Below are 27,175 nucleotides of genomic sequence, written 5' to 3'. Positions count from 1 at the left end.
TCTGGTTTAGTCTATTTTGTTTGTGTCTCCACTGGCAAAGTCTGGCACACAGGAGGTACATAATACAAAATTTTTAAATTAAATACACCTCTTTGGATGCATGTACACACATACTCACAGAAATACAAATCTCTAAATGGTCCCAACAACAATCAGATACTAAAAAAGCATAAATTTTCAACAATGCTAAAAGATCAGGTTGATGTGTCACTAAAAGACAATAGGTTATATAGTCTCAGATAAACAGAATTTAGTACCTCATTGTGAGGAAAACATATGACCGCAAAATATACTTATGCTAAAGACATGGGTTAAAAAAAGGCTTGATTGATAATACAGAGAATCAACCAGTTGTCTTGGTTTATGTCATCATGGAGGAAGAAATGAGACACAATATCTAGATAAAAATCAATTACTGAATAACTCAAACTCTTTACTGGTCTGAGTTATTATTCTTCCTTTAGGCCTGGTAAGTATGTAATCTTAATAAAATATATTTGCAAAGTTTGGTAATTAAAACAAAATAAATTGTTACTCAATACTCAGAAATTATTAGAACAAGCATTCCTATACCTCGGAGAAATAAGACAAAAAATGATGACATGAATTAAGCTTTGGATATTAACATTTTATATTAGATTATATTAGATCTAAATAAGTTTGGTAATGTTTTATAATAATTACATTAGTTTTTACTCATAGTTTGAAGTATCGGTCATAATATATTTATAGTTTGTTTAAAAGGAATCTGTCAATATTTAAGAAAAATAATTTTAGACCTTTATTAGATCTAAATAGAAATTTACTAATAAGTTATGAAATTAATTATTTTGCTTTATGCATAGATGTAAATCCTTCATTCTTTCTTAATTTATTTGCTCTGATCTGCTTTCATAAATGCTCTGACAATGTCAAAGATTCTGTTTAAGATGGCTAAGTTTACATATCAACACCCATTCAGATAAAATACTCATAGAAATATCAACACCCATTCAGATAAAATACTCATAGAAATATATTGCTCCACACCCTCCCATTCCCCATTACTGTGAATAATGGTAACAATGTATTATCTAAAATGTTCAGTCATCAACTGTTTACCATTTATTGAAAATGGCTCATTCTTTCTGTTTGCCATCAATGTCTCTGTCTGGTATCTCTAATACAAGGAACTTATCCATAAACTTCATAACCATGTTTGTAGCCCACTCACAAAAGACCCCATATATAATCCTGTCTTATTATGTACTCCTACACAGTATGTTTAAGCCAATATTAAAGAAGAAAATCAAATAATCCCTTTAAGATGAAGAACCACTCATTAAACTGATGGATTCATTATCCTCTTAGCTTTCCATTCGCTCTTTACAGGCCATGGAAAAACAACTTCAACTCCTTAACGGAAAGCCTGTCAAGGAATTTTACTGGATAAATTAAAAAATATTTATCCTTGTTGTGAAATAGATTAATAAACATTAATTTCTATCAACAAGTAAAATATAATAATTCTCCCAGTTTTATGAAGGCTGTATATTCACCTTTCATATGTTTATTATAAGATTTATCCTCAGCATAACCAAATATGTCATATAAAAGATTAAGGCCATCATACAAGTATAGTAAACATAGGGTGAGTTGGTAGTTTAATCCCAAGAGGCAAAAACCTAATTTAAATTAAATTACACAAAATAAAAATAAATTTATTGGCTCACAAAGATGCAGAAGTAAAGAATGGTATACATATTAAGCATGACTGGGTCCGGAAGATCAATGTTATCAGATTTCTGTCTTTCAAGTCCATTTTCCTCTGAGTTGAATTTCTCTTTAGGAAGGTGTGGAAAAAGCCAACTGGATTTACTGAACCCTCAAAACCTCCAATTCCAGGAAACAACTCTCTTACTACCCACAGCAATACTCCCAAAGGGTTTCATGGGCCTAGAAGGGCTAATTTGCCAATCCCTTCTCAGTCACTAGGTTGGGGAAATAACTGGCCAGTCTGACCAATCCACTGCTTTCCCTGATTAAGTTCCATTGGAATTGTATGCACTGAAGATGGCGTAGATAGGGGAAAAGAGCAGATGTCTCCCACTCAGGCTACTCCAAATAATGGATGCTTATGAACTGAAGGCTTTTCTATATGTACTACATTCACAGAATTACTAACCAAAAATAATTCACTGATATTAAATAAAAATGGAGGGATGACTACATGTTTTCTTTCCTACACCTATTATAATCAGAGCGTTTCTCTGTTATGACTTCTCTGATGTCGTCTAAGAGCGGAGGCACAACTAAAATTATTCCCACATGCATTACATTTATAGAGTTTTTCTCCAGCATGAATTCTCTGGTGTAGCCTAAGGGACAAGATTTGGTGGAAGGCTTTCCCACATTCATCACACTCATAGGGTTTCTCTCCGGTGTGAATTCTCTGATGCTGAGTGAGGTATGAGCCACAGCTGAAGGCTTTGCCACATTTGCTGCATTCATAGGGCTTCTCTCCTGCGTGACTTCTCCTGTGGTGAATTAGAACCAAAGCATCACTGAAGGCCTTCCCACACTTACTGCATTCGAATGGTCTCTCTCCAGTATGAATTCGATGATGTCGATTAAGCTGCGAGTCAGTTCTGAAGAACTTCCCACATTTAATGCACTCGTAGGGCTTCTCTCCGGTGTGGATTCTCTGATGCTGATTAAGGTGTGAGCGATAGCCGAAAGTCTTTCCGCACTCGTTACACTGGAAGGGTTTCTCTCCTGTGTGGGTTCTTTGATGCAGAGTCAGGGCTATGCGTCTGCTGAAGGCCTTTCCACATTGCTCGCATTCGTAGGGCTTCTCTCCAGTGTGAATCCTCTGATGCTGAGTGAGGTGTGCACTCTGTCTGAAGGCTTTGTTGCACTCCTTACATTCATATGGTTTCTCTCCTGTGTGAATCCTCTGATGTTCAACGAGGAAGGCGTAACGACTAAACGCCTTCCCACATTCATTGCATGCAAAGGGCTTCTCTCCAGTGTGGATTCTCTGATGTTGAGCGAGGTGTGCACTCTGCCTGAAGGCTTTGTTGCACTCCTTACATTCATAAGGTTTCTCTCCAATACGAATCCTCTGACGTGCACTAAGGAAGAAGTCACGGCTAAAGGCTTTCCCACAGTCATTGCATGCATATGCTTTCTCCCCTCTGTGAATCCTCTGAGGTTGTGTAAACAATGGGTAACAGCTGAAAGCATCACCACACTGATTATATTCGTGGGATAATTTTCCAAAATGAGAAGTGTGATGTTGAGAAAGCAATGAATGGAAACCCAAGAGATTTGAAAAATTACTCCCTCCATAAGGTTTCTCACCAGAAGGAATTCCTATAGCCTTACAAAAGTGTGTATTCTGGCTGAATTCTTCACATGCATTACCTATCAAAGGTTCCTTCTCAGAATGAAGTCTTCTACAGTCATTTATGAGTGAATTTGGGGGGAAAATTCTATCATAAATATCATATTTATGTATTTGCTGTACTGTGGTGATTCTCTGTTGTGTTAAAAATAATGACTTTAAGGAAATGCTTCCCTCGGAATTTTTATACTCATTATCTCTTTTCCCAGTAGAGATATCCTTAAGAGTTGTCACTTGCCTGAAATGTCTCTCCTGATCTCCCTGATGGTCAAATTCACCCTCACATTTCCAGGTTTCTCTGAAACCGGAACAATCAAGGCCATTTCTTATAAGTCTTTCCATTACCATCCCTTGGGGTATTTCTTCTTCATCAATGAAGCATTTTGGAGATAATTCCTTGATTTCACACCAAGGTTCCCAGTCTGAAAAATATCAAGAAAACAATTGTATCCTTTCTTTCCTTTGCTAGGAGAAACAACACTGTTATAGAAGAAATTCAAGAATTTCACTGGGAGGAAGAATTTAACTGGGGGAAACTACATGGTTCTAACATTTCCCAAATATGACCACACAATATGAACAAAATACAAAGAAACTGGGGCTGGCACTGTGGCACAGCAGGTTAATGCCCTGGCCTGAAGTGCAGGCATCCCATATGGGTGCCGGTTCGAGACCTGGCTGCTTCACTTCCAATCCAGCTCTCTGCTATGGCCTGGGAAAGCAGAAGATGGCCCAAGTCTTTGGGCCCCTGCGCCTGCGTGGGAGACCCGGAGGAAGCTCCTGGCTCCTGGCTTCAGATGGGCGCAGCTCTGGCCATCACAGCCAGCTGGGGAGTGAATCATCGGATGGAAGACCTCTCTCTCTCTCTCTCTCTCTCTCTCTCTCTGCCTATCCTCTCTCTGTGTAGCTCTTTCAAATAAATAAATAAATCTTAAAAAAAAAATACAAAGGAACTACGAAGACAGCTGATGGAGGAAGGTGTAGGTGCTCGTGATGGGGAAGGCAGTATAGGTTAAGTAAGTAAAATGCAGGGGATCAAGAGGGAGACAAAGATCTGAGGATGATTGATTAGATCACAATCAAAGTTTTGCTCCCTTTGCTCTTCCAAGCCTCCAATCCAATCTGCATGCATATTCATAAGACTAAAGGTCCCTCGCCGGGTTCTAGACCCAGTTGCTCCTCTTCCAGTCCTGCTGTGGCCCTGGAAGGCAGTGGAGGATGGTCCAAGTGCTTGGGCCGCTGCACCCACATGGGAGACCAGGAGGAAGCACCTGGCTCCAGGCTTCGGATCGGTGTAGCTCAGGCCAATGCGGCTATTTGGGGAGTGAACCAACGGAAGGAAGACCTTTCCTTTATCTCTGTCTCTCTCTCTCTCACTGTCTGTAACTCTACCTGTCAAATCAATAAATAAAAATCTTAAAAAAAAAAAAAAGACTAAAGGTCCCAGGAGGGCAAGGACTAATGCTTTTTCCTTTCTATTCTTGCTGCTGCATACACTGCTTAGGAAAAGAGCAGCACGCTGTGAAATGAAGAATGCTGCCAGATTCATCTCTGTAACTTTTCCTAGTAATGCTGCTCAACAAATTCTAAGATTTTATCAGGCTCCACAGAAAAGTTGGTGGTTTCTTCTGTCTGTGGCTACAAGAAATATAAAGATTGGCTTTTAAGAGTAAATGGTGCCTACAGAAGAGATACTTGATATTTTCAGGAGAGGATATTGGTTGGGGTAAGGCACAAAGAAAACTCACTTTTTAAAAGATGGTCTCAACAAGAGAAATAAAAGAGTCCTTTTCATGTCCATACCACAATAATCACACAGTATATTCAACTATACAGAACTTAATCTTTATGTTCCCAGAACCTAATAACGGGGGACTATGTACAAAAAGAGCTTAAATTACATACAATGATTCAGTATGGAACATAATAAAGGACTAGCTAAATGATAAGACTATTAGTAGTATATTAGTATATATATATATATATATATATATACATATACGTATATTAGTAGTATAAATATCTGAAAAACATGATCAAAATTCACTGGATTTGTTATGGATAATTTCTGGGGAAAATGAGCTTGGTTTCCAAAGCTTCCAAAATTTAGTGACTATTTCAGTAACAGCTGTTTTCATGTTTGAATGTGATTAGGGGTTATTTTAGAACTGTACATTTCAGCATCTGCATATTAATTAAATATAGCCTTTCATAATAGTTTCCCATGTAGTGACAACAAAAGTTGCCTACACACAAAATTAAAAAAAAACAAAGAACATATTATGTATTTATGTCTTTCTTCTTTTTCAGTAGACTCTCTACCCAAGGAAAGGCCCCAACCCTAACTATGCATTACCTTAAATTTTCTCTTACTTGAATTCCTATCTAAACTTTGGCCTGAGAGGGCTTTTCACGCTAATACTCTTTTTTTTTTTTTTTTTTTGGCTTGCTACGCATCAGGTTTTATTTGAGGTTCTATGACAAATTGGCACCTGGGAAAGAACTCTAGTTCCAGGTGATATCTTTCTTGTGATACACTGACCTCAGACTGACAGTGTTCCCACAGTCCTGCAATTGTCCAAGCACTCGTTAGCCTCAGAGATACACCGCAGTAGTTGACAGTTGACAAGATGGCAAGTAGTGAGCTCAATATACGACACTGCTCATTTGGTTCCACCTTGAATGTTGAGTTTCAAAGGCATTTCCTTTTCTGTGCTCAAACAGACTGCCTTGAGAGGCCACTTTGTCGCTTGCTAGACGTGTTTTATAACTTGATTTCTCAGATCTGAGACAAGTGGGTAATGAGAACTCCATTCCATCTTGCAACCCTTTAAGGCTGTATCATGCAGAACTGGAAATGTTCTAGTTGTTAATCTGGAAGGGTCCTCATTTTTGTCAGGAAGTCACTCTAGTTAAAGCACAGCAAGTTCCATTATGTCCGGTCCCAACTCCTGGACACCCCAGCTAAGTGGAAATGCTGAAAAGACTAACGACATCCTGAAAGCAACAGTAGCTAAGATGTGTCAGGAAACCAACTGGACTTGGGAGAAGGTTCTGCTGGCTGCCTCACACTAATACTCTATTACAGGGGTGGGTAAGGTCCAGCCATGGACTGTGTAAGGCCCATGAAATCATTCAGTCTGGCCCTGCCAAGGCAACTGTAAGGAGGATTCAGGATTCAAGATTCAAAAAATCTATAGCACGTTAATTTTTAAGTTAATAATAAAGGTCTCCCACCCCTGTTAAGATCCATAGTATTTGTCATTCTTTCCCCTGAAAATACAGCTACCTCTGTTCCCTCACTCACTCTCCTGGCCCTCCTTTCCTGAATCCATCATACAGGGCCACTGTATTCCCTTTATACTAAGAATAAGTCTTTCCTCTAGGTAAATGGCAGGTTTATATAATACCTAATGTAATGTTTAGTAGAAGCCTGATGGGAGAAGACATCAGATATTTTCCAACAAAGGAGATGCCAAGTATGCCTGGAGTGAGCTCCAACCACTTTCTTTAAAACAAAAAAGAGATATGGTAGATACTATAGGGGAAGAAATTCTACATAGACAGTAGCCTGAGGAAAGTACAGAGCAGGGAGTAAGTATACATGGAAGATATATTACTACGATTAGAGCAGCAAAATACTTAGAAGTCAATTGATATCTTAATGGCATTCAGCAAAAAAGAGAAGAGAATTCGCCTATCATCAGTAACTCACTGAGGGAAAAGAAAAATTATGGATTCAGGCAAAGAGGGAGACAAATGGCACAGGACAAACAATATAGGCTTTAGGGTCAAAGGTGAGTTTTAATCCTAGTTCTGCATCTATCCATCCACCATGAACATATCTCTTGAGCTCAGTTTCTTGTTTGGCAAAATGATGTTACCCTGCATGTGAGGCATGAGAATAATATATTTGTAACATACCTGTGGTACATGCCTCACTGCAGACACGTTGTAATGCTCATCATAAAATAAAATATTCTATATTCCTTACACAATTCTTGCACTCACACCAATAGTATGTTCAGGTGTTATTATATCTATCTCTAAACAGGGATTATAAATAGGACAAAACAAAAACTAGGAAGGGTAAACCTTTTTGGGGATAAAATGTATCCAGGCAATGTATTAGATATTAAGAGATACATAAATTCCAGCTGGCTATAACCTGTAACTCGACAGAAGTTGAAAGTTAGATTATGATCAGATTTGAAGTTTAATCAGAACTATATTGTAAGTAGATTGATTTATGATTTTTGAAGAAGGAAAGGCTTTATTGTGGACTTAGTCTCCCACATGCTGAACTGGTGGATATCCACAGACCAAATATATTCAGAAAAAAATGCACCTCTACTGAACATGTACAAACTTTTTTCTTGTCATTATTCTCTGGGGGAAAAAAAAAAAACCCACAGGGCAACTATTTATATAGCACACACATTGTTTTAAATATTATAAGTAACCTAGAGATGATTTAAAGAACATGGGAAGATGTGTGTCGGTGATATAAAAATACCATGCCATTTTATATAAGGGAATTAAATTTCTGCAGTATCTTCTGAGTACAGATACTGAGTGCCAACTGTACTAGTGAGTAAATCATTATTGTATTAATGGCATGAAACCCAGGAGATTCTGGCACACCTGAGTGGAAAGGTTGGGATCTACGGAGAACCTAAAAGAACTAACGTAAGTAACTTTGGAAATAGTATTCTGACCAGATAATGCAAGGCTAAAGACAAAATGAACTACACAGGGGCCGGCGCTGTGGTGAGGCAGATAAAGCCTCCGCCTGCAGTGCCGGTATCCCATATGGATGCCGGTTCGAGTCCCGGCTGCTCCACTTCCAATCCAGCTCTCTGCTATGGCCTGGGAAAGCAGTGAAGATGGCTCAAGTCCTTGGGCCCCTGTAGACCCAGAGGAAGCTCCTGGCTCCTGGCTTTGGATCGGCACAGCTCCGGCCGTTGTGGCCATCTGGAGAGTGAACCAATAGATGGAAGACCTCTCTGCCTCTCTGTAACTCTGCCTTTCAAATAAAAATATCTTTAAAAAAATTAAGTATACATAAATCCTGGAATTTAGTCAGAAAATTCGTTCCTCACAGAATTTTGAAATGACTTTATCTATATACTAAAATTGAGAAAACTTTCAGAAGTAGATAAACTTCTCATTGTTAGAAAAAGAAATTACAAGCCGGCGCCGCGGCTCACTAGGCTAATCCTCTGCCTTGCGTCGCTGGCACACCGGGTTCTAGTCCCGGTCGGGGCACCGATCCTGTCCCGGTTGCCCCTCTTCCAGGCCAGCTCTCTGCTGTGGCCAGGGAGTGCAGTGGAGGATGGCCCAAGTGCTTGGGCCCTGCACCCCATGGGAGACCAGGATAAGTACCTGGCTCCTGCCATCGGAACAGCGCGGTGCGCCGGCCGCAGCGCACCTACCACGGCGGCCATTGGAGGGTGAACCAACGGCAAAAGGAAGACCTTTCTCCCTGTCTCTCTCTCTCACTGTCCACTCTGCCTGTCAAAAAAAAAAATTAATAAAAAAAAAAGAAAGAAAAAGAAATTACAAATAAGTAAAGAAGAAAGGCTATACTAAAACCTGTGTAGCAGGACTAGAATCAACTTATTAACATAAACTGATAGTTTTAATACCTGGAACATACTATGGTATCAGAAGTAAGTGCTCAAAAAATGAATGAGTGCCTATGAAAAGATCAAAGGAATCAACATGAAGAAGATCCCAACTGTCAAATCTGGTACAATATGAACATCAAATCAATGACTCATTGGATTTATCTCATAGAAAAAATAAAAATCCATAAATCTATAAATATAATTGAACACATAAGCATATGAGGGGAGCAGTAACAGTTTTTTCTAAAGAATAGTCCTAATTAATACATGAAAAGGGAGAATGAAAAAATTGACATTAGGTAGCACCACAGTAATAAATATTGCAGACAAGATCCACCAATGGATGCTAAAAACAGTGGGCATAGTTTCAGAAGAAACTGAATAGTCTCCAAGTATCTCTCCTGAGATAGGTATTAATTATAAATCGAAAAATAGGAACTTTACAATGGAGAAAATAAGCAAACATCACCTTCACCAAGTGAGCATAATTAGCAATAATTAGCATCATCATTAGCAAGACATATCAATATTATGAATCCTATGGCATTATGTACTGAGAGATACAACATTATACCTGTGGTATTCTTTTCAAAATTGTATTACCTCAATCTCATCATGAGAATATATCAGGTAAACTCAAACTGAGTGCAAGCAGTTAAGAGACTTAGACAACTGATGGCAGTTGGTAATTCAGTTAAGCCTATATATACAGGAAATTAAGCAAAACTATACACACACACAAATCCAGGTTTTATTAACTCTGGAGAAAATAAAAAGCTGTACAGAAAGCATTCTAGGTACATGCACAGCATGGCTATGACTAGCACTAAACAGCTGTAATAATCTAAACCCTGAATAGTGATTCAGTTGAAATTTTAACATTAATAAGAAAGAGGGACGTGAAATACATGTATTTGTATGTTGTGTATATATGTGTTAGATGCAAGATAAGAAAGTGCTAAATCCTTTATTAGTAAGAAGACATTTAATAAGGAATAAAATGAAAAGACAACATAACATAAACATAAATGTATATTACAGATATGAAGGAAAAAACAAAAGAAGTTACCAAAGAATAGAGATTCCTATCAAGAACACAACTGAAAGACAAGGGTAAGAGAATTCCTTTTTTTTAAGGCAAAGAGTTTTACAAAACCATTTGACTTTATAAACAATGTGCATGCATATTATCAATAATAATTTTCATAAAAATAAAAACTCTAGAAATAAATCTAAAAATATATAATATTTTGACTATAAAGATGAAGAAATATCTGAGAGGGTCTGAGATTTAGGGTATAGACAGAGACTAGAGAAAATAATTTGATAGAGACAGAAAAAAACTCCAAAGGTAGATGAATTTTCTAGGGCAATTTTCTGCATGCTAAAGAGCTGTCAGTTCCCACTGAAGTCCAGGAAAGCCTTCTCCTGACCACTTGGGTGGGCACTAACCTCAGCCCTCCTTACCCAGATAGTCACTCACCTGCACGATGACCACGTGACAGCTTCCTCTCCACAATCAAAGGTTCTTTTCCTTGCTCCAATAAGGATATCATATTGGGCTTAGATAGGGAGAGTCCTGTTTAGAGAGGAAGAAAAATGACAGCGAGAGACAGATAGACAAACCAACATGCTACAGCTAATCCAGAACACAAATCCAATCTCTTAGTCATCAAGCAAGAAAGGGCAATAGAGGAAGGGCCCAAGAATAGAAAGATGTTTGTATGGAGGATGAGGAAGGTGAAGCTTCATCCACAGGCACAATTTCTGAAGTGCTAGAGCAAATGCAGCCATCACCTAGGGACTAACTAGAAGTCGAAATTCTCGGGTCCCACCCCAGACCTACTGAATCATAAAGTTCAGGGGCTTTCAAACTGTAATGGGCATCAGTATTATTTGGAAGATTTATCAAAACCATATTAGTGGTCCTATTCTCAGAGTTTCTGATTTTGGAGGTCTAGAATGGGGCCCCATATTTTTAATGTTCCCATATTGTGCTCATGTTGCTGTTCCAAACCACCATTCTAAAACAAAAGGAAATTTACTCATTTCCAACTATCTGAAACTACTTCAAATCATTTCCTGGGAACAGGAAGTAGAAATTCAACTAAGCATTTTCAAGATGTCCTAGATACTCCCAATGGAAAAAACAAAAAGCGCTCCAGAGGGAAGATTCTGAGTTATGAGGGAGAAACATCCTTACCAAGCCATACCAAGTTCCTGTAGTTCTCCAACATGACCTCTTTGTACAAATCCTTCTGAGATGTGTTCAGCCATTCCCACTCTTCTTGGGAAAAGTCCAGGGCCACATCTCTGAATGTCACCAATCCCTGAAATTTCAAACAAACAATCAAACAAAAAAACAGTTCACCAAGTGTTGAGGCCTCCAATAGGTCTTAGCAAACAAGATGAATTCTATAGTTTAAAGCTCTAGGAACTGGCCTTGTGGTGTAATGGGTAAAGCTGCCACCTGCGATGCCAGGATCCCATATGGGTGCCAGTTCAAGTCCTGGTTGCTTCACTTTTGATGATCCAGCTACCTGCTACTGTGCTTGGGAAAACAGTGAAGATGGCCCACTGAATTTGGGTCCCTGAACACACATGGGAGACCAGGAAGGAGCTTTTGGTTCCTGGCTTTGGTCTGGCCCAGCCCGAGCCATTGTGGCCATTTGGGGAGTGAACCAGCAGAAGGAAGATCTCTCTCTCTCTGTCTTTCCCTCTCTCCAACTCTGACTTTCAAATAAGTAAAATAAATCTTAAAAAAAAAAAAAAACACCTCTAAGTGATCCTGGAGAAATAATTATTACAGAACAATTACATACCTATTTGTAACATAACTTGAGAGAAAGAGAAATATTAGAAACAGACTCACCTCTTAAATTTTTTATATATTGTGAAAAAGAAATACATACACAAGAAAAATAATTAACTTCTAACATGAAGAAATACATGAGCAAGGTCGAAGCTGTATTTACAAATACTATACAAACAGAAAATGTGTTCATATTCTCCAAGCTGAGTTACTGGCCAAGGTAGAATAGTGAATGAACGTCCTGAAATGGGCTTTTTTTTAATTTCAGTACTATTTTCTTCTTTTTTTGTTAAAGATTTTTATTTTTATTTATTTGAAAGGCAGAGTTACAGAGAAAGGTAGAAACAGAGAGACAGAGAGGTCTTCCATCCAATGGTTCACTCCCCAGGTGGCCGCAACAGCCGGAGATGTGCCGATCCGAAGCCAGGAGCCAGGTTCTTCTTCTGGGTCTCCTATGTGTGTGCAGGAGCCCAAGGACTTAGACCATCTTCTACTGCTTTCCCAGGCCATAGCAGAGAGCTGGATCGGAAGAGGAGCAGCCAGGACACGAACTGGCACCAATATGGGATGCCGGGGTTTCAGGATCGGGCTTTAACCCACTGTGCCACAATGCTGGCCCCTAAATTGGGCTTTTAGTATGGTCTGAAATTTAGACTCTATATGTAATGGGAAATTTCCAGGAACACTGGGAAATAAAGAAGTATATATGATGATTTTTATATACAATTTTCATTGGGAAATTATACAAAAAATCTGGACAGACTTGAGTTTAGGCTATACCACTGAACTGTAAGCTGCACGAGGGTGACCTCCTGGTACTCAGAAAGGAGCATTGGGGCAGCTGGGAGTTCTACAACACTATGTAAAATTGTGTAGCTGTTTTCTCCAGACACATTCAGCCATATTTCTACCATATAGAATTAGTTCTGACAGAAAATAAGAACATACTCCACACACTAGAACCCCATCATTTTTGAGTACTCTTTCTTCATGTAGATACATGATAGTACTCTTTCTTCATATGGATACGTGATAGGAAATTTCATTTATTCACTGAATAGCAAATATTTACTGTTGACAGGGTGATAAGAATAGTAGATACTAGATGTTTATCAGTTATAACACAGCTTACAGTTATAACTTGATCCGAAGCCAGGAGCCAGAAGCTTCTTCCAGGTCTCCCACGTGGGTGCAGGGACCCAAGCACCTGGGCCATCTTCTACTGCTTTCCCAGGTCATTAGCAGAAAGCTAGATCAGAAGTGGAGCAGCCAGGACTTTAACAGGTACCCATATGGGATGCTGGCACTGCAGGCAGAAGCTTAACCTACTATGCCACAGCGCCAGCCTGTCATAACAACTATTGCATGCCTTCTGTTTCTCTCTCTCTCAAACTGCTACAAACTCCTCTCTTGTTCTCATCTTAAACTTCTTCATCCTCTTGCTACCATATTCACCTACTAAGCTGTATTTGTAATCATACAGTCTATCTTGCCTCTGTTACTATGGATAAAACTTTAGGCTCCTTTCTAAGACCAGTCCCTCCACTTGTCCACACATGTTGGATCCATCACACATTGAAGCACAACACTGAGTAAAAAGGATGTTGTTTTACAGAAGCAAAGATGAACAAAAGAAGAAGACAGGAAAATAGAGAGGGTGCTCACCAGGCTGTCTGTAGGGATGCTCCCTATAGTGAAAGGGAGTCCTTAAAAAAATGAGGTGAAATATCTACAGAGTGAAAACGTAAACTTACCTGGGACATGACTTTCCAAAGTCCAACAGCCATTCCTGCCTCCTTATTTAGTTTTCTCTTTTGAAGAAGAAGAAAGACCTGAGAAGGGAGAAATTGGAAGAAAAAAATTAACATCCCAGCAATGTATTTCTGGTCTGAGACTCACAAAGATAGAATTATTGCCCCTTTATTGACCTCATATCTTTCTTAGATGGGCCAGTCTCGTATTTTTCAAGACCTCAAAAAAAGGTAAATACAGAACCTGGTTCTAGAAGTCTTTTTGTTTGTTTGTTTCTAAGATTTTTTTTTTTTTTTTTGACAGGCAGAGTGGACAGTGAGAGAAAGAGACAAAGGTCTTCCTTTTCCGTTGGTTCACCCCCCAAGTGGCCGCTAAGGCTGGCGAGCTGCAGCCGGAGCACTGCGCTGATCCAAAGCCAGAAGCCAGGTGCTTCTCCTGGTCTCCCATGCGGGTGCAGGGTCCAAAGACTTGGGCTATCCTCCACTGCACACCTGGACCACAGCAGAGAGCTGGACAGGAAGTGGGGCAACCGGGACAGAATCCGGTGCCCTGACCGGGACTAGAACCCGGGGTGCCGGTGCCGCAAGCGGAGGATTAGCCTAGTGAGCTGCGGTGCTGGCCCAAGATTTATTTACAAATACAAAGCCAACGACAAATTGTAAGGCTTGAAAGGAGTTCCTTGTCCTCTCAGAGCCAACATTTCTTCATTTGGAAAATGAGAACACTTGTTCTTGATCTAGGATTCAGGATGCATAAGTGCCTATTCTGGGCTACTCTGTCCTAGCCAACTCAGACTCTAGGAAATTTATTTCCTCAGTTCAATGCAGCTTTAAGTTGTCCATAAAAGCTTCTGCAACCTGAGAGGAGAATCAATATATTCTTGGCATCTGGGAGCAGAAGCCTTAGTACCTGCAAAAAAGAAATTTCCTGCATATTTTCTTTTGTTAAATAGTTGTATATTCCTTGGACAGTATGTTTCTAAGTTTGACTTGTGCCATCAATGAAAAAACAAAAAGGTGTGATGGGAAAGAATTCGATTGGCAGAGAGAGGTGCCGCCCTGGTTCCCATTTAAATCTGTACATTTGGAAATGAACAGAGAGCAGTTTACTAACTGAGAAAGCAAAAACCAAAAACTTAGCTCACTTGATGCATCAGAAAAAGAGCCTGGCCCCAGCCTGTCTCAGCACCAAACATGGAACAGCTTTAACAATCTCAGACTTACTGGCTTAAGGGAAGACTAGGCTTTCAGGTTGGGCTTTCCTCCGCAGAAGCAACCAATATTAGGTCTCACTACACTGTCTTTAGAATGGGTCTTGTGAATCATAAGGGGACTGAAGGAAGAGGCCCAGACTAACTTCCCACATTCCAAAGGATCCTAGTCCAGGACCAGAGATCATCCTCTCCTACACCCTCAGAACCCAGGGCTCCCATTTTCCACTCCCACAGTGTGGGAAATATTAAGAAAATTTAGTAATTAAAAGCCAGAAGCCTCAAGCTAAACTGCTTGAGTTTGAGTCCTGGTTCTGTCACTTATTAACTAGGAGAACTTGGACAAGTCATTTTACTCTTTCTGTGCCTCCCAATCACCCACTAGGTCCCGTACAATCAAGCTCATGATCTCACATTCAATTACAAATTCTCAACCAATCACATATGTAGACACAGTCCCACAATTACACAGATGTATTAGCATACATATACACAGATGTATTAGCAGGAAGATGTAGTCACACACAATTACTGAACAGGAAGAGTCACACACAATCACACACACACACACACACACATACACACTGGGTATCACACGAGGTCATGGTCACGCTGTCACACAAACTTAAATGCAATTGTATCCCCAGAGACAGCGGGGTCAAACACAGTCACACACACACTCACACATACATACAATATCCTACATACACTGTCGATCCTCAGTCTCTCGCAAACCCATACACAAGAATACATGGTTATACCTGCAGAGGCAGTCACACACATAGACACAGTTCTCCCCACATACAGACGGTCACTGTCATGCATAAGTACACGCGCACCCGCACACTCGGTGACACACAAAATCAGTCACACCCGTTGCCTGTCACACACAGTGACACACTCTCTCACACACATTCTTCCCGGCGGCGCTCGCCCAGTCCTCCCCCTCTTTGCGGCTGGTCCATTCCGAGCCCGGCCCTGACCTCCCACTCTCGCCCAGGGCCGGGCCTAACTCACCTCCCGGGCCGCGGGCTCTGAAAACGGGACCCGTAACCGAGACCTGCGACGTCACCTCCCAGAATCCTCCGCGTGGCGGAGCACGGATGAGAACCACAGCGTCCAGGACTTAGCTCGGCGGGATCTGAACAAGTATCTCAGCGTTTCTCTAGGACCCCCGCGAACCACGAGTCCCAGAACGCTTTGCGCCGCGGCCTTCATTGCTGAACTACATTTCCCAGAGGGCTCCACGACCCACCTCCAGTGCGCCTGCGCCCTAGGCGCCCGCGGTCAGTGCCGGTGGAGAGGGCTTGTGTGAGACGCTAGGCGCTGAAGTGAAAGCGGTTTGCTTTGTTCACAGTTGTATTTGAGGAAGCGGTGAGGCTGAACGCGTGGCTAACTTCATTGAACTCAGGTGTGGCGGTTTGTGTGTAAATGTTGCACACTTTTGTGCTTACACACCAACGGGGCGACGTGGTTGTGGGTAGTGTGACAAATGTGGGGCGTGTCACGTTGAGAAAGTGAGAGTGATCGCGATTGCGTGAGAGAGTCTGTCCGACTTTGGGTCGACCTGTTCAGTAACTGTTCTTGTCCTAGAAGTCATAGGAGTCTACATGAGACAGGCACCGGAGCCGCTTCTGGGCTTTCCTTTAAGGAGGAGTCTGAGAGGAGTGTGTGTGTGTGTATTAGTAGCAGTGTAACAGTTCGTAGCTCAAGTGTAGTTCTTCCTTTCTTTCCATCTTTTCACCTTATATCTCTAATTAAGAAAACCGCCCATGGCAGCAGGACAGGAAATTAATCCCCTGACTGAAAATTCCAAACAAAGCAAAATTCTCTCCCACCCCCATGGAATTCCCGGAAGGTGCGCACCCAAATCAAGCTCCCAGTCCGTGGTAGTGTATGGAAGGAAGCCAGGGGAAGTTCTTTGAAAATCTGTTCTTGGAGAACTCATTCAATTCCCTGCCCCAGAGAGCCCTGTAATAGCCAAGGCCAGGGAGCAGAGAGTGCTGGACAAAAGGAGACTGACCACTGGGGCTGAAATGAGTGCTACTTGCTCTGTGAAGCTGAGCATTTTACTTTCAGAAGGTTTTTTTTTTTTAAGACTCTACATTTAATAGTTTGGTTCATTTAATGAAAGTTACTAGTTGTGTTCTTTGGATGATAATTATGGCTTGGTACTTGACAATTATATTAAAAGATCATCTGGGGCCAACGCCGTGGCTCACTTGGTTAATCCTCCGCCTGCGACGCTGGCATCCCATATGGGCGCCGGGTTCTAGTCCTGGTTGCTCCTCTTCCAGTCCCGCTCTCTGCTGTGGCCTGGGAGGGCAGTGGAGGATGGCCCAAGTGCTTGGGCCATGGGAGACCAGGAGGAAGCACCTGGCTCCTGGCTTCGGATCGGTGCAGTGCCGGCCGTAGCGGCCATTAGGGGAGTGAACCAACGGAAGATCTTTTCTTTGTCTCTCTCTCTCACTGTCTAACTCTGCCTGTCAAATAAAAAAAAAAAAAATCATCTGGGATGTTTCATAGTGAGATGGTACAGACTCAAAGATATTCCTTTCTTGACTAGCAAGGTATAGTTTTGAACATACTTTGGCTATGTAAGACTGCCTTGGATGGAAGATCTCTGTCTCTCCCTCTCTTTCTGTAACTCTGCCTTTCAAATAAATATTTTTTTAAAAAAAAGAAGAAAAAGAAGACCAGGGCACTCAAGCCCACATTGAACAAGCAAACAACTGCCTCTTCATATATCAGTAACTGGCCATAGGAAGGCATTCTGTCTTATATTTATTTTTCTTATATTACCAAGTCCAACACAAGTTTGACTTGTCATTTCCATAGAGTGAGGTAGTGGTCTTCAAAGTATGCCAGCCAAGAAAGTAATTGCACTGCTAAAACAGTGGTAGCACTCTGTCACTTTTTATTCTTTCTGTGCCTCCCAGTCGCCCACTAGGTCCCATACAGTCAAGCTCATGATCTCACATTCAATTACAAATTCTCAACCAATCACATATGTAGACACAGTCCCACAATTACATCCATATTCTCATATATATACCCAGATGTGTTAGCAGGAATTCAATTAGCCAAGACAGCACACCCACACAGGGATTGTCAAATAGATTTAATTACAGGAAATTGGTTACATGATGTTAAAAGACTGAAAGAGCAAAAAGGGAAAGGTTTTAACTTCAGGAAGTCACTAACACTAACACTCTTGGGGAACAAAGAGGAAGAGATGGATTTGCCAGAATGGAAGAGCTTTGGGAAATTATTTCAACTTGGCCGGCCATCAGGGGGTTTTGCAATCCGGGGCTGGGAGAACAGGAGTCTGCAGGCAAGGCATTGCCCTCCTCTGTTGCTAGAGAGACATGGGCAGAAATGGAAAGCAGGAAGCTAGTTCCTTCCTCCTTTCTGCTTTGCAATCTCCCTTAAATGTAGATTAAGGCAAACTATAACAAAAAACCATTGACAAGTGAGTGTGGGAAATGTCTTCAGTGGAGTCCCAGGCCCAGCATCACAGAACAGAGAAAGGCATGCTTGGAGTTGAAAGGTGACAGGAAAGCAATCAGCATATCTTTTTAAAATTTGCTGGAAAATATAATTATATAATTTTCCAGGTATAATTTTTCATCTTAGAAATTTTTCTTAACAATATTACTTCCTTACAGGGAAATTCTAATTAAATGCCAAAAATTGGTGCAAATTTAGTAAAGATATATTAATAGCAAAGCTTATCCTATCTAGTTAAATATGTAGTTATTCATATGTACTCGTATTTTTACTACTTCTTTGTGATTTTTACTAAAAATATACATTTTTCTCCTCTTGATGTTATCTAATATATTTTGTAGCAAATCACTAATTGTCGGTCTTGTAAGAGCTGCACAATTTTCCTACATGTATATCTATAACTGCAGCAGTTCACTTATTTCAAAAATTTGAAATTCTGTTCATTTCTTATTCTTAAGATAAAGGCTACCTTATTGTACATTTAAACTGTATTATAACAGTGTGGTAGTTAATAAGACACTATTTTTAAAAAATCACTAATTGTCCCTATCAGTACACAGCTCTCAATATCACTAGGAAGTGTTAGACTTATGATACTGTGATTTTTTAAAAACTGTTATGTATCTTAGCTATTGATTATTTGAAGGAGCGAGTTCTTGTCTGAACTGAAAATGAAGTAAAATTAAGAACAAAGAAACGGCTGGCGCCGTGGCTCAACAGGCTAATCCTCCGCCTGTGGCGCCGGCACACCGGGTTCTAGTCCTGGTTGGGGCACTGGATTCTGTCCCGGTTGCCCCTCTTCCAGGCCAGCTCTCTGCTGTGGCCCGGGAGTGCAGTGGAGGATGGCCCAAGTGCTTGGGCCCTGCAACCCATGGGAGACCAGGAGAAGCACCTGGGTCCTACCTTGGGATCAGCGTTGTGCGCCGGCCGCAGTATGGCGGCCATTGGAGGGTGAACCAACGGCAAAGGAAGACCTTTCTCTCTGTCTCTCTCACTCACTGTCCACTCTGCCTGTCAAAAAAAGAACAAAGAAACCAAGAATGGTTTAGTTATTTTGATTGACCACCCATAGTGTTTGCACTGAAAATAATTTTCCATAGCTCTGCCTATGGAGGAAAGATGAAGCATAATTTTACTTGGCATTGATTATTGAGGCATTTAAAATAAATCTATACCCTAGAATTAATGCAAATGAAGAACCACACCATACAACTCATAAATTTCAAATGCATGAAAATAAAAAGCTCATGGTTAATTTCCGAGGGAGAGAATTTGCATCTAATGAGTAACTTGCTTTTAGATTTATTTATTTATGTATTTGAAAGTCAGAGTTAGAGAAAGAGAGAAAGGTCTTCCATCCACTGGTTCACTCCCTAGATGGGTGCAACAGCCAGGGCTGAGCTGATCTGAAACCAGGAGCCAGAAGCTTCTTCTAGGTCTCCCTCATGGGTGTAGGGGCCCAAGCACTTGGGCCATCCTCTGCTGCTTTCCCAGGCCATTATCATGGAGGTGGATTGGAAATGGAGCAGCCAGGAATCGAACTGGCCCCCATATAGGATATTGGCATCACAGGCAGTGGCTTTACCTGGTATACTACAATGCCGGCCCTAACAAGTAACTTCTAAGTTCCAAAAACAGTGCAATGACCTATTTAAATGTTCACATTTGTTCTTCATAATACATCAAGTAAATATTCTTATCTGGTTTTACAGTTGGGGGAATTGGGATTCAGATGTGTGACAACTTATCTGAACATAAACAGATAGATATGTAAATATGCACATAAATATAAAACATGTAGTTCACAAAAAAATCTGTAAAACAACATACCTGATATATATATACAGAAATATGTTCATGCCCATAATCCATGGGCCCTCTGGCCATCTGTTAGAACCATGACAGCAAAAGCTGTAAGGGAGTACATAACTGCCAGTTTTAGGTGGCCCTTGTGTGCTCCCATACACCAAGGCAGTGCCCTTTTAGGACAAAACTCTCAAGAGTCATTAGCCTCCTGAGAAGAGGCAACACTATTTCACTTTAGTGTATCTGCCCATGAAGTACACTTCAATACATAGTTTATTAAGCTTCATCTTTTCTTTACTAGCTTGGACCTTTTTAAAATTTTTATTTCTTTTTAAAAGGTTTGTTTATTTTAAAGGCAAAGCGATGGAGAGAGAAAGAGAGACAATGAATCTTCCATCTGCTAGTTCACTTCCCAAAGGGCTATAACAGTCAAGGGTGGGCCAGGCCAAAGCCAGGAGCCAAGAACTCCATCCAGGTCTGCCATGTGGGTGACAGGGACTCAAGTACTTGGCCATTGTCCTCTGCCTTCCCAGGCACTTTAGCAGGAAGCTGAATCAGAAGCAGAGTAGCCAGGCCTTAAACAGGCACTCTTATAGGATGCTGGTGTCATAGGTAGCAGCTTAGCCTGCTGCCCCACAATGCTATGTGTTTGTTTAAAGGAGATAAACAGATGGAGAGATCTTCCTTCTGTTGATTCACTCCACAAATGCCTGTAACAACCAGGGCTGGGCCAGGCTGAAGCCAGGAACCAGGAACTCCATCCAGGTCTCCCACCTGGGTGGCAGGGACCCAACTACTTGAGCCACCACCTGCTACCTCCCAGGATATGAATTAGCAAGAAGCTGGAATCAGTAACAGAGGCAGGGCTCAAATCCAGGCACTCTGGTATGGGATGCTGGCATCCCAAGAGGCATCTTAACTGCTGTGCGAAATACCTACCACCTAAGCTTGGTCTTCATCAAAGCAGTATTCCTTAAAATGTTTTGTTACATTCCCCTTGAAAAAATTTTGAAATATAGTATACCCCTTTTTACATTTTTAAGTTAACATCTACAATATTTTAAAACAAGATTAATATATTTCTCTTTAAAACCTATCCAATGGACTCTAAACATCTTTTCAACTTTGTAACACCCATCATTCATTAAATATGTATTAGGCTTTATTTTAATATTCATAGATACATACATTAAACCTTATTTTTTTTAAAATTTCATTTTCATTTTAGTTGAAAAGCAAAGAGAGGCACACACACACACAGATCTTCCATCTGCTGGTTCACTCAACAAGTGGCCACAACAGCTGGGGTGTGGCCAGGCCAAAGCCAGGAGTCCAGAATTGAATCCAGGTTTTTACACATGAATGGCGGGGACACCAGACACTCCAATTTTTTTTCTTTTTTTTATTTAATGAATATAAATTTCCAAAGTACAGCTTATGGATTACAAAGGCTTCCCCCCCCATAACTTCCCCCCCACCCGCAAACCTCCCCTTTCCCACTCGCTCTCCCCTTCCATTCACATCAAGATTCATTTTCAATTCTCTTTATATACAGAAAATCAGTTTAGTATATATAAAGATTTCAACAGTTTGCCCTCACATAGCAACACAAAGTGAAAAAATACTGTTGGAGTACTAGTTATAGCATTAAATAACAGTGTACAGCACATTAATGACAGAGATCCTGCATGATATTTTTTTAAAAAGATTGATTACTTTTCTATGTAATTTCCAATTTAACACCAAGGGTTTTTTTTTTTTTCATTTTCAATTATCTTTATATACAGAAGATTGCTTCAGTATATACTAAGTAAAGATTTCATCAGTTTGCACCCACACAGAAACACAAAGTGTAAAAATACTGTTTCAGTACTAGCTATATCATTACTTCACCTTGGACAACCCATTAAGGACAGATCCCACATGGGACGTAAGTACACAGTGACTCTTGATGTTGATTTAACAATTTAACACTCTTGTTTATGGCGTCAGTAATCTCCCTAGGCTCTAGTCATGAGTTGCTGAGGCTATGGAAGCCTTTAGGGTTCACTGACTTCAATCTTATTCTGACAGGGTCATAGTCAAAGTGGAAGTTCTCTCCTCCCTTCAGAGAAAGCTACCTCCTACCTTGATGGCCCCATTCTTTCCACTGGGATCACACTCGCTGAGATCCTTCATTTAGGTCTTCTTCTTCTTCTTCTTCTTTTTTTGCCAGAGTGTCTTGGCTTTCCATTCCTAAAATACTCTCATAGGCTCTTCAGCCAGATCCAAATGCCTTAAGGGCTGATTCTGAGGCCAGAGTGCTATTTAGGACATCTGTCATTCTATGAGTCTGCTGTGTCTCCCCCTTCCCATGTTGGATCCTTCTCTCCCTTTTTTGGTTTTATCAGTTAGTATTAGCAGACATTAGTCTTGTTTGTGTGATCCCTTTGACTCTTAGACCTATCAGTGTGATCTATTGTGAACTGAAATTGATCACCTGGACTAGTGAGATGGCATTGGTACATGCCACCTTGATGGGATTGTATTGGAATCCCCTGGCACTTTTCTAACTCCATCATTTGACACTCCAATTTTTAAAAAAAATTTTATTGATTGAAAGGTAAAGCAACAGAGAGAGAGAGAAAGAGAAAGTGTAAGCATCCATTCTCTGGTTCACTCTTCACAAGGTCAAACAGCTAGGGAGGGCTAGGCCAGGCTGTAGCCAGGAGTCAGGAATTATTTATAGGTCTCTCAGAAGGTTAGCAGGAACTCAAGCACTTGGGCCATCTTCCACTGCCTTCCCAGGCACATTAGCAGGAAACCAGAGCAGAAGCACAAAGTAGCCAGGACTCCAACCAGACACTCCGATAAATGTGATGGTTTTATTTATTTGAAAAGCAGAGTTAGAGAGAGAGAGATCTTCCAAACAGCTGGCTCACTCACCAAATGGCTGCAAAGGCCCAGGCTGGGCTTGGATGAAGTCAGGAGCCTGGAATTCCATTAAGGTTCCACTATGGGTGGCAGGAACCCAAGTACTTGGGCCATCTTCTGCTTTCCCAGGTGCATTACCAGGAAACTGGATTGGAAGAGGAGCAGGCTGGACTCAAACTGGTGTTTGTATAGGGGCCAGCGCCGTGGCTTAACAGGCTAATCCTCCGCCTTGCGGCACCGGCACACCGGGTTCTAGTCCCGGTCGGGGCACCGATCCTGTCCCGGTTGCCCCTCTTCCAGGCCAGCTCTCTGCTGTGGCCAGGGAGTACAGTGGAGGATGGCCCAAGTCCTTGGGCCCTGCACCCCATGGGAGACCAGGAGAAGCACCTGGCTCCTGCCATCGGAACAGCGCGGCCATTGGAGGGTGAACCAACGGCAAAAAGGAAGACCTTTCTCTCTGTCTCCCTCTGCTGTCCACTCTGCCTGTCAAAAATTAAAAAAAAAAATTAAAAAAAAACTGGTGTTTGTATAGGATGCCAGTGTCGCAGGTGGTAGCTTAACCAATTGTGCCACAATAGCAGCTTCTATTTGCTAATATTTTATTGAGGATTTTTTTTGTCCGTGTTTATAAGAAATACTTTCTGTAGGGTTTTATTTCTTTTGTACTATTTCTGGTTTTTTTTAAAGCTAGGTAATTTTTGCCTTATATGATTTGAGAAGTATTGCCTCCTACAATAGTTTTCTATAATTAGATTTAATATATCTGTCAATATTTTATAACTTTCCAGTGAAATAATTATACTATAGATTTTGTTTTCAGAAATTTTAAATTATGGATTTGATTTCTTTAATAATTATGCGATCATTCATATTAGAGTATATATATCCTCTGTTATCCATGGGGATATATTCCAAGATCCCCAGTGGATGCCTGAAAATGTGGATAGTACTGAACCCTGTGTTTTTCCTATACATGCATACCTCCTTGAATGATAAGGTTTAATTTATGAATTATACACAGGAAGAGAATAATAAGAATAACCAATATTAAAATAGAATAATTATGACAATATGCTATAATAAATTATTTAAACCTTATGAATTATTTACTTATGAGATTTTCCATTTAATGTTTTCAGATCGTGGTTGACCATGGGCAACTGAAATATGCAAAGTGATATTATAGGTAAGGAGGAACTCCTATACTAAGTCTTCCAGTCCATGAACACAAAATGCTCTACATTTATTAAATTTCTTTCAGCATATTTCTTGTAGCTTTTATTACACAAGTATTTCACCTCTGGTTAAATTTATTATTTTTGATGTTATAAGAAGGAATTATTTTCTTAATTTCATTTTCAAATAGTCCATTGTTGGTGTAAGGAAACAACTTATTTTTATGTGTTGATCTTGTACTCAGTAACTTTGCTGAATTGATTTATTTATGGTAATTTCTCTGTGGATTCATTGCCAATGGTTTTATTTTTTCCTTTCCAATTTAGTTGCCTTAAACTCTTTTTTTGTTTGAGGCAGAAAGAGAGACAAATAGAGAGAACCCCCATGCATTGCCTGCAACAGCTAGGGCCAAAGCTATGAACCAAAAACACAATCCAGGTCTCCCATGTGGGTGGCAGAAACCCAATTATTTGAGCCATCACTATTGCTTCCAAAGTCTGCTTTAGCTGACCGGAAGCTGGAATTGAGAGCTGGAGCAGGGAATCAAACCCTGGTGCTCTGATGTGGAATGCAGGCTAAAGTCAGTTCCCTGGACACCTTTTTTAAAGGTTCTGTGTTCATTTTATTTATTTGAAAGGAAGAGACACAGAGAGAGAGATCTTCCATCCTCTGGTTTACTCCCCAAAGGCCCACAGTACCTATGCTGGGCCAGGCCAAAATCAGAAGCCTGGATCTCAATCTGGATTGCCCACATGCATGACAGGAACACAGCCACCACCTGCTGCCTCCCAGGCTGCATGGCAGCAGGAAGCTAGAATCAGAACAGGAGCCAGGACTGGAACCCAGGCATGTTGATACCAATACAAATGACCAAAGTGGCACCTTAGCCACTGCGCAAAATGTCCATGCCCATGGGTACCTTTTTGTCTTCTTCTTACCTAATTGTCCTGGCTTAGCCTTCCAGTAATAGTATGTAGAACAGCAGTATTGAATGTGGACATCCTTTTCTTGTTTGACTTTAGATGGAACACTTCAATCTTTTACCATTTAGTATAATGTTAGCTAGGAGTTTTTCATAGATGCTGTTTATGTTTAGAAGGTTTCCTTTTATTCCTAGTTTGTTGAATTTTTTTTTCACCATGAAAAGGAGTCAAATTTTGTCAAAACTTTTTTTATGTCTATTGAGAAGATTTGTAGTTTCTCCCCTTTTTCTCTATTAATGTGTTATATAATGCCAATTGATTTTCTTATGTTATACCTTCCATGTATTCCTGAGATAAAACTCATTTGGCCAATGCATGGTATATAATCCTTTTCATGAACTTTTAAATTCATTTTGTTAGTATCATATTGAAGAATTTTGTGTTTGTACTCCATTTTTGACAAAAAGTCTACTATTTGGATGTGACTCACCATAATTTGACATTTATCCTTTCAAATAGAAATGGTAACCATAAACAATGACCATCTTTTTTTTTTTGGATCGGAAGAGGAGCAGCCAGGACTAGAACCAGTTCCCATACCAGATGCCGTTGCTTCAGGCCAAGGCTTTAACCCACTGTGCCACAGCACCGGCCCGAAATGGTATCCATAAAAAAGTGGCTAGTTCAGCTAAACTATCACAGAAGTAGATTTCCTTGAAATAACCTATCATACTTCAACACACAAAAAACCTTTGTGTGCATTTCCCATTTCATGATGCAAAATATCAAACAGATGTGTATGTATATATATATATATATATACATGTATATATTTCAATATATTGTGGTACTGTAGTACAGTTTTTCAGATGTTAACTATTGGATAAATTGGACAAAGAGTGGATGAAATTGTGCTGTATATTTCTTTACAACTACTTGTGAATCTACAATGATCTCAAAAAAAGTATAATTTGTGCTACAATGCCAGCCTCTTGAATAATATTCTTAAGTGGAATTGGCTATTTTTATAACAAGTAAGTGGTTGTGAAGAACACAGTAACTAGTAGTACAATTTGGTGACACTGCTTTGGTTTATGCCAAGGCCCCAGCAGCTTTACTTACTATTTCTATTGCACCATTAGTGCAAAATTCAGCACAATGTCAAAACAGTAAGTAATACCATAGTGTTATTATGTAATTTATTTTAACCATTCCCTAAAAGAGTCTCAGGGCCCACAAACATCATCTTATCACACTCAGATAACTGTCACATGCTAATGAATTCAGGGAGAATTAAATAATGAAAAACTTAGTGCCACTTTTTTTAATAAGAGAATGTTTTAATGATAACCATAATAGACTTATGGAATTAAGGTGATATTCACTATTTCATGCTATTTACCATCTTTGCTTCAAAGTTTCTTCCATGAAGAATATAGTCTACTACTCACCACAGAGTGGTACAGGGTACAGTGGCTGCTCTGGGACAATCCTGTTTGTTCTGTTTGTTTGGTCTGGGGAACCAAGGTTAAATCAGCCACAGTATCTGTCAGGTCTCTTGTTCACAGAAGATCAGCCATCTGACAACCTCCAGTGTTGTTTCTTTTATTTCTTTTTTTTAAAGATTTTATTCATTTATTTGAGAGGTAGAGTTACAGACAGTGAGAGGGAGAGAGAAATACCTTCCTTCTATTGGTTCACTCCCCAGATGGCCGCAACAGCTGGAGCTGCGCCGATCTGAAGCCAGGAGCCAGGGGCTTCTTCCAGGTCTCCCATGTGGGTGCAGGGGCCCAAGGACTTGGACCATTTTCTACTGCTTTCCCAGGTCACAGCAGAGAGCTGGGTTGGAAGAGGAGCAGCCAGGAGTAGAACCAGTGCCCATATAGGATACCAGCGCTGCAGGTGGAGGATTAACCTACTGTGATGTTTCTTTAACACTCAGTATTGAATCGGTGTTCAAGTGTACTTGGAAAATGATACAGGTATAGTCTCCATTCCCTAATTTCTTTTTTTAAGATTTATTTATTTTATTTGAAATTCAGAGTTACAGAGAGAGGA

General features: G+C 40.4%; 1 protein-coding gene across 3 annotated transcripts; it reads right to left on the bottom strand.

Annotated features, from left to right (window-relative positions):
* Positions 1-1,516: 1,516 nt before the first annotated feature.
* On the bottom strand, positions 1,517-15,969 carry ZNF527 (zinc finger protein 527). Of its 3 annotated transcripts, none has more exons than XM_062176944.1 (5): positions 15,807-15,969; positions 13,582-13,659; positions 11,219-11,345; positions 10,499-10,594; positions 1,517-3,807 (listed from the first exon to the last, which is right to left on the bottom strand). In XM_062176944.1, the coding sequence occupies exons 2-5, from the start codon at positions 13,612-13,614 to the stop codon at positions 2,237-2,239; spliced, it is 1,827 nt and encodes a 608-aa protein (XP_062032928.1). In that variant the 5' UTR covers positions 13,615-13,659; positions 15,807-15,969; the 3' UTR covers positions 1,517-2,236. The 3 variants fall into 3 exon arrangements, with proteins under 3 accessions (XP_062032928.1, XP_062032930.1, XP_062032929.1); XM_062176946.1 differs by lacking the exon at positions 15,807-15,969 and adding an exon at positions 15,703-15,769; XM_062176945.1 differs by lacking the exon at positions 15,807-15,969 and adding an exon at positions 15,703-15,768 and having other exon boundaries at positions 11,229-11,345.
* Positions 15,970-27,175: the final 11,206 nt, after the last annotated feature.

This window comes from Lepus europaeus, chromosome 19, assembly GCF_033115175.1.
Source record: "Lepus europaeus isolate LE1 chromosome 19, mLepTim1.pri, whole genome shotgun sequence".
NCBI lineage: Eukaryota > Metazoa > Chordata > Mammalia > Lagomorpha > Leporidae > Lepus > Lepus europaeus.
The sequence above is the reverse complement of the archived record's forward strand: the minus strand, read 5'-3'. Positions and strand labels throughout refer to the sequence as shown.

Excerpts from the sequence above, each read along its gene's own strand:
- ZNF527 (XM_062176944.1), bottom strand. The coding sequence starts at position 13,614 with ATGGCTGTTGGACTTTGGAAAGTCATGTCCCAG. Across the intron at positions 11,346-13,581 it reads TTTGGAAAGTCATGTCCCAG|GGATTGGTGACATTCAGAGA; the intron begins GTAAGTTTACGT and ends TTGAAATTTCAG. Across the intron at positions 10,595-11,218 it reads CAGGAACTTGGTATGGCTTG|GACTCTCCCTATCTAAGCCC; the intron begins GTAAGGATGTTT and ends CTCTCTAAACAG.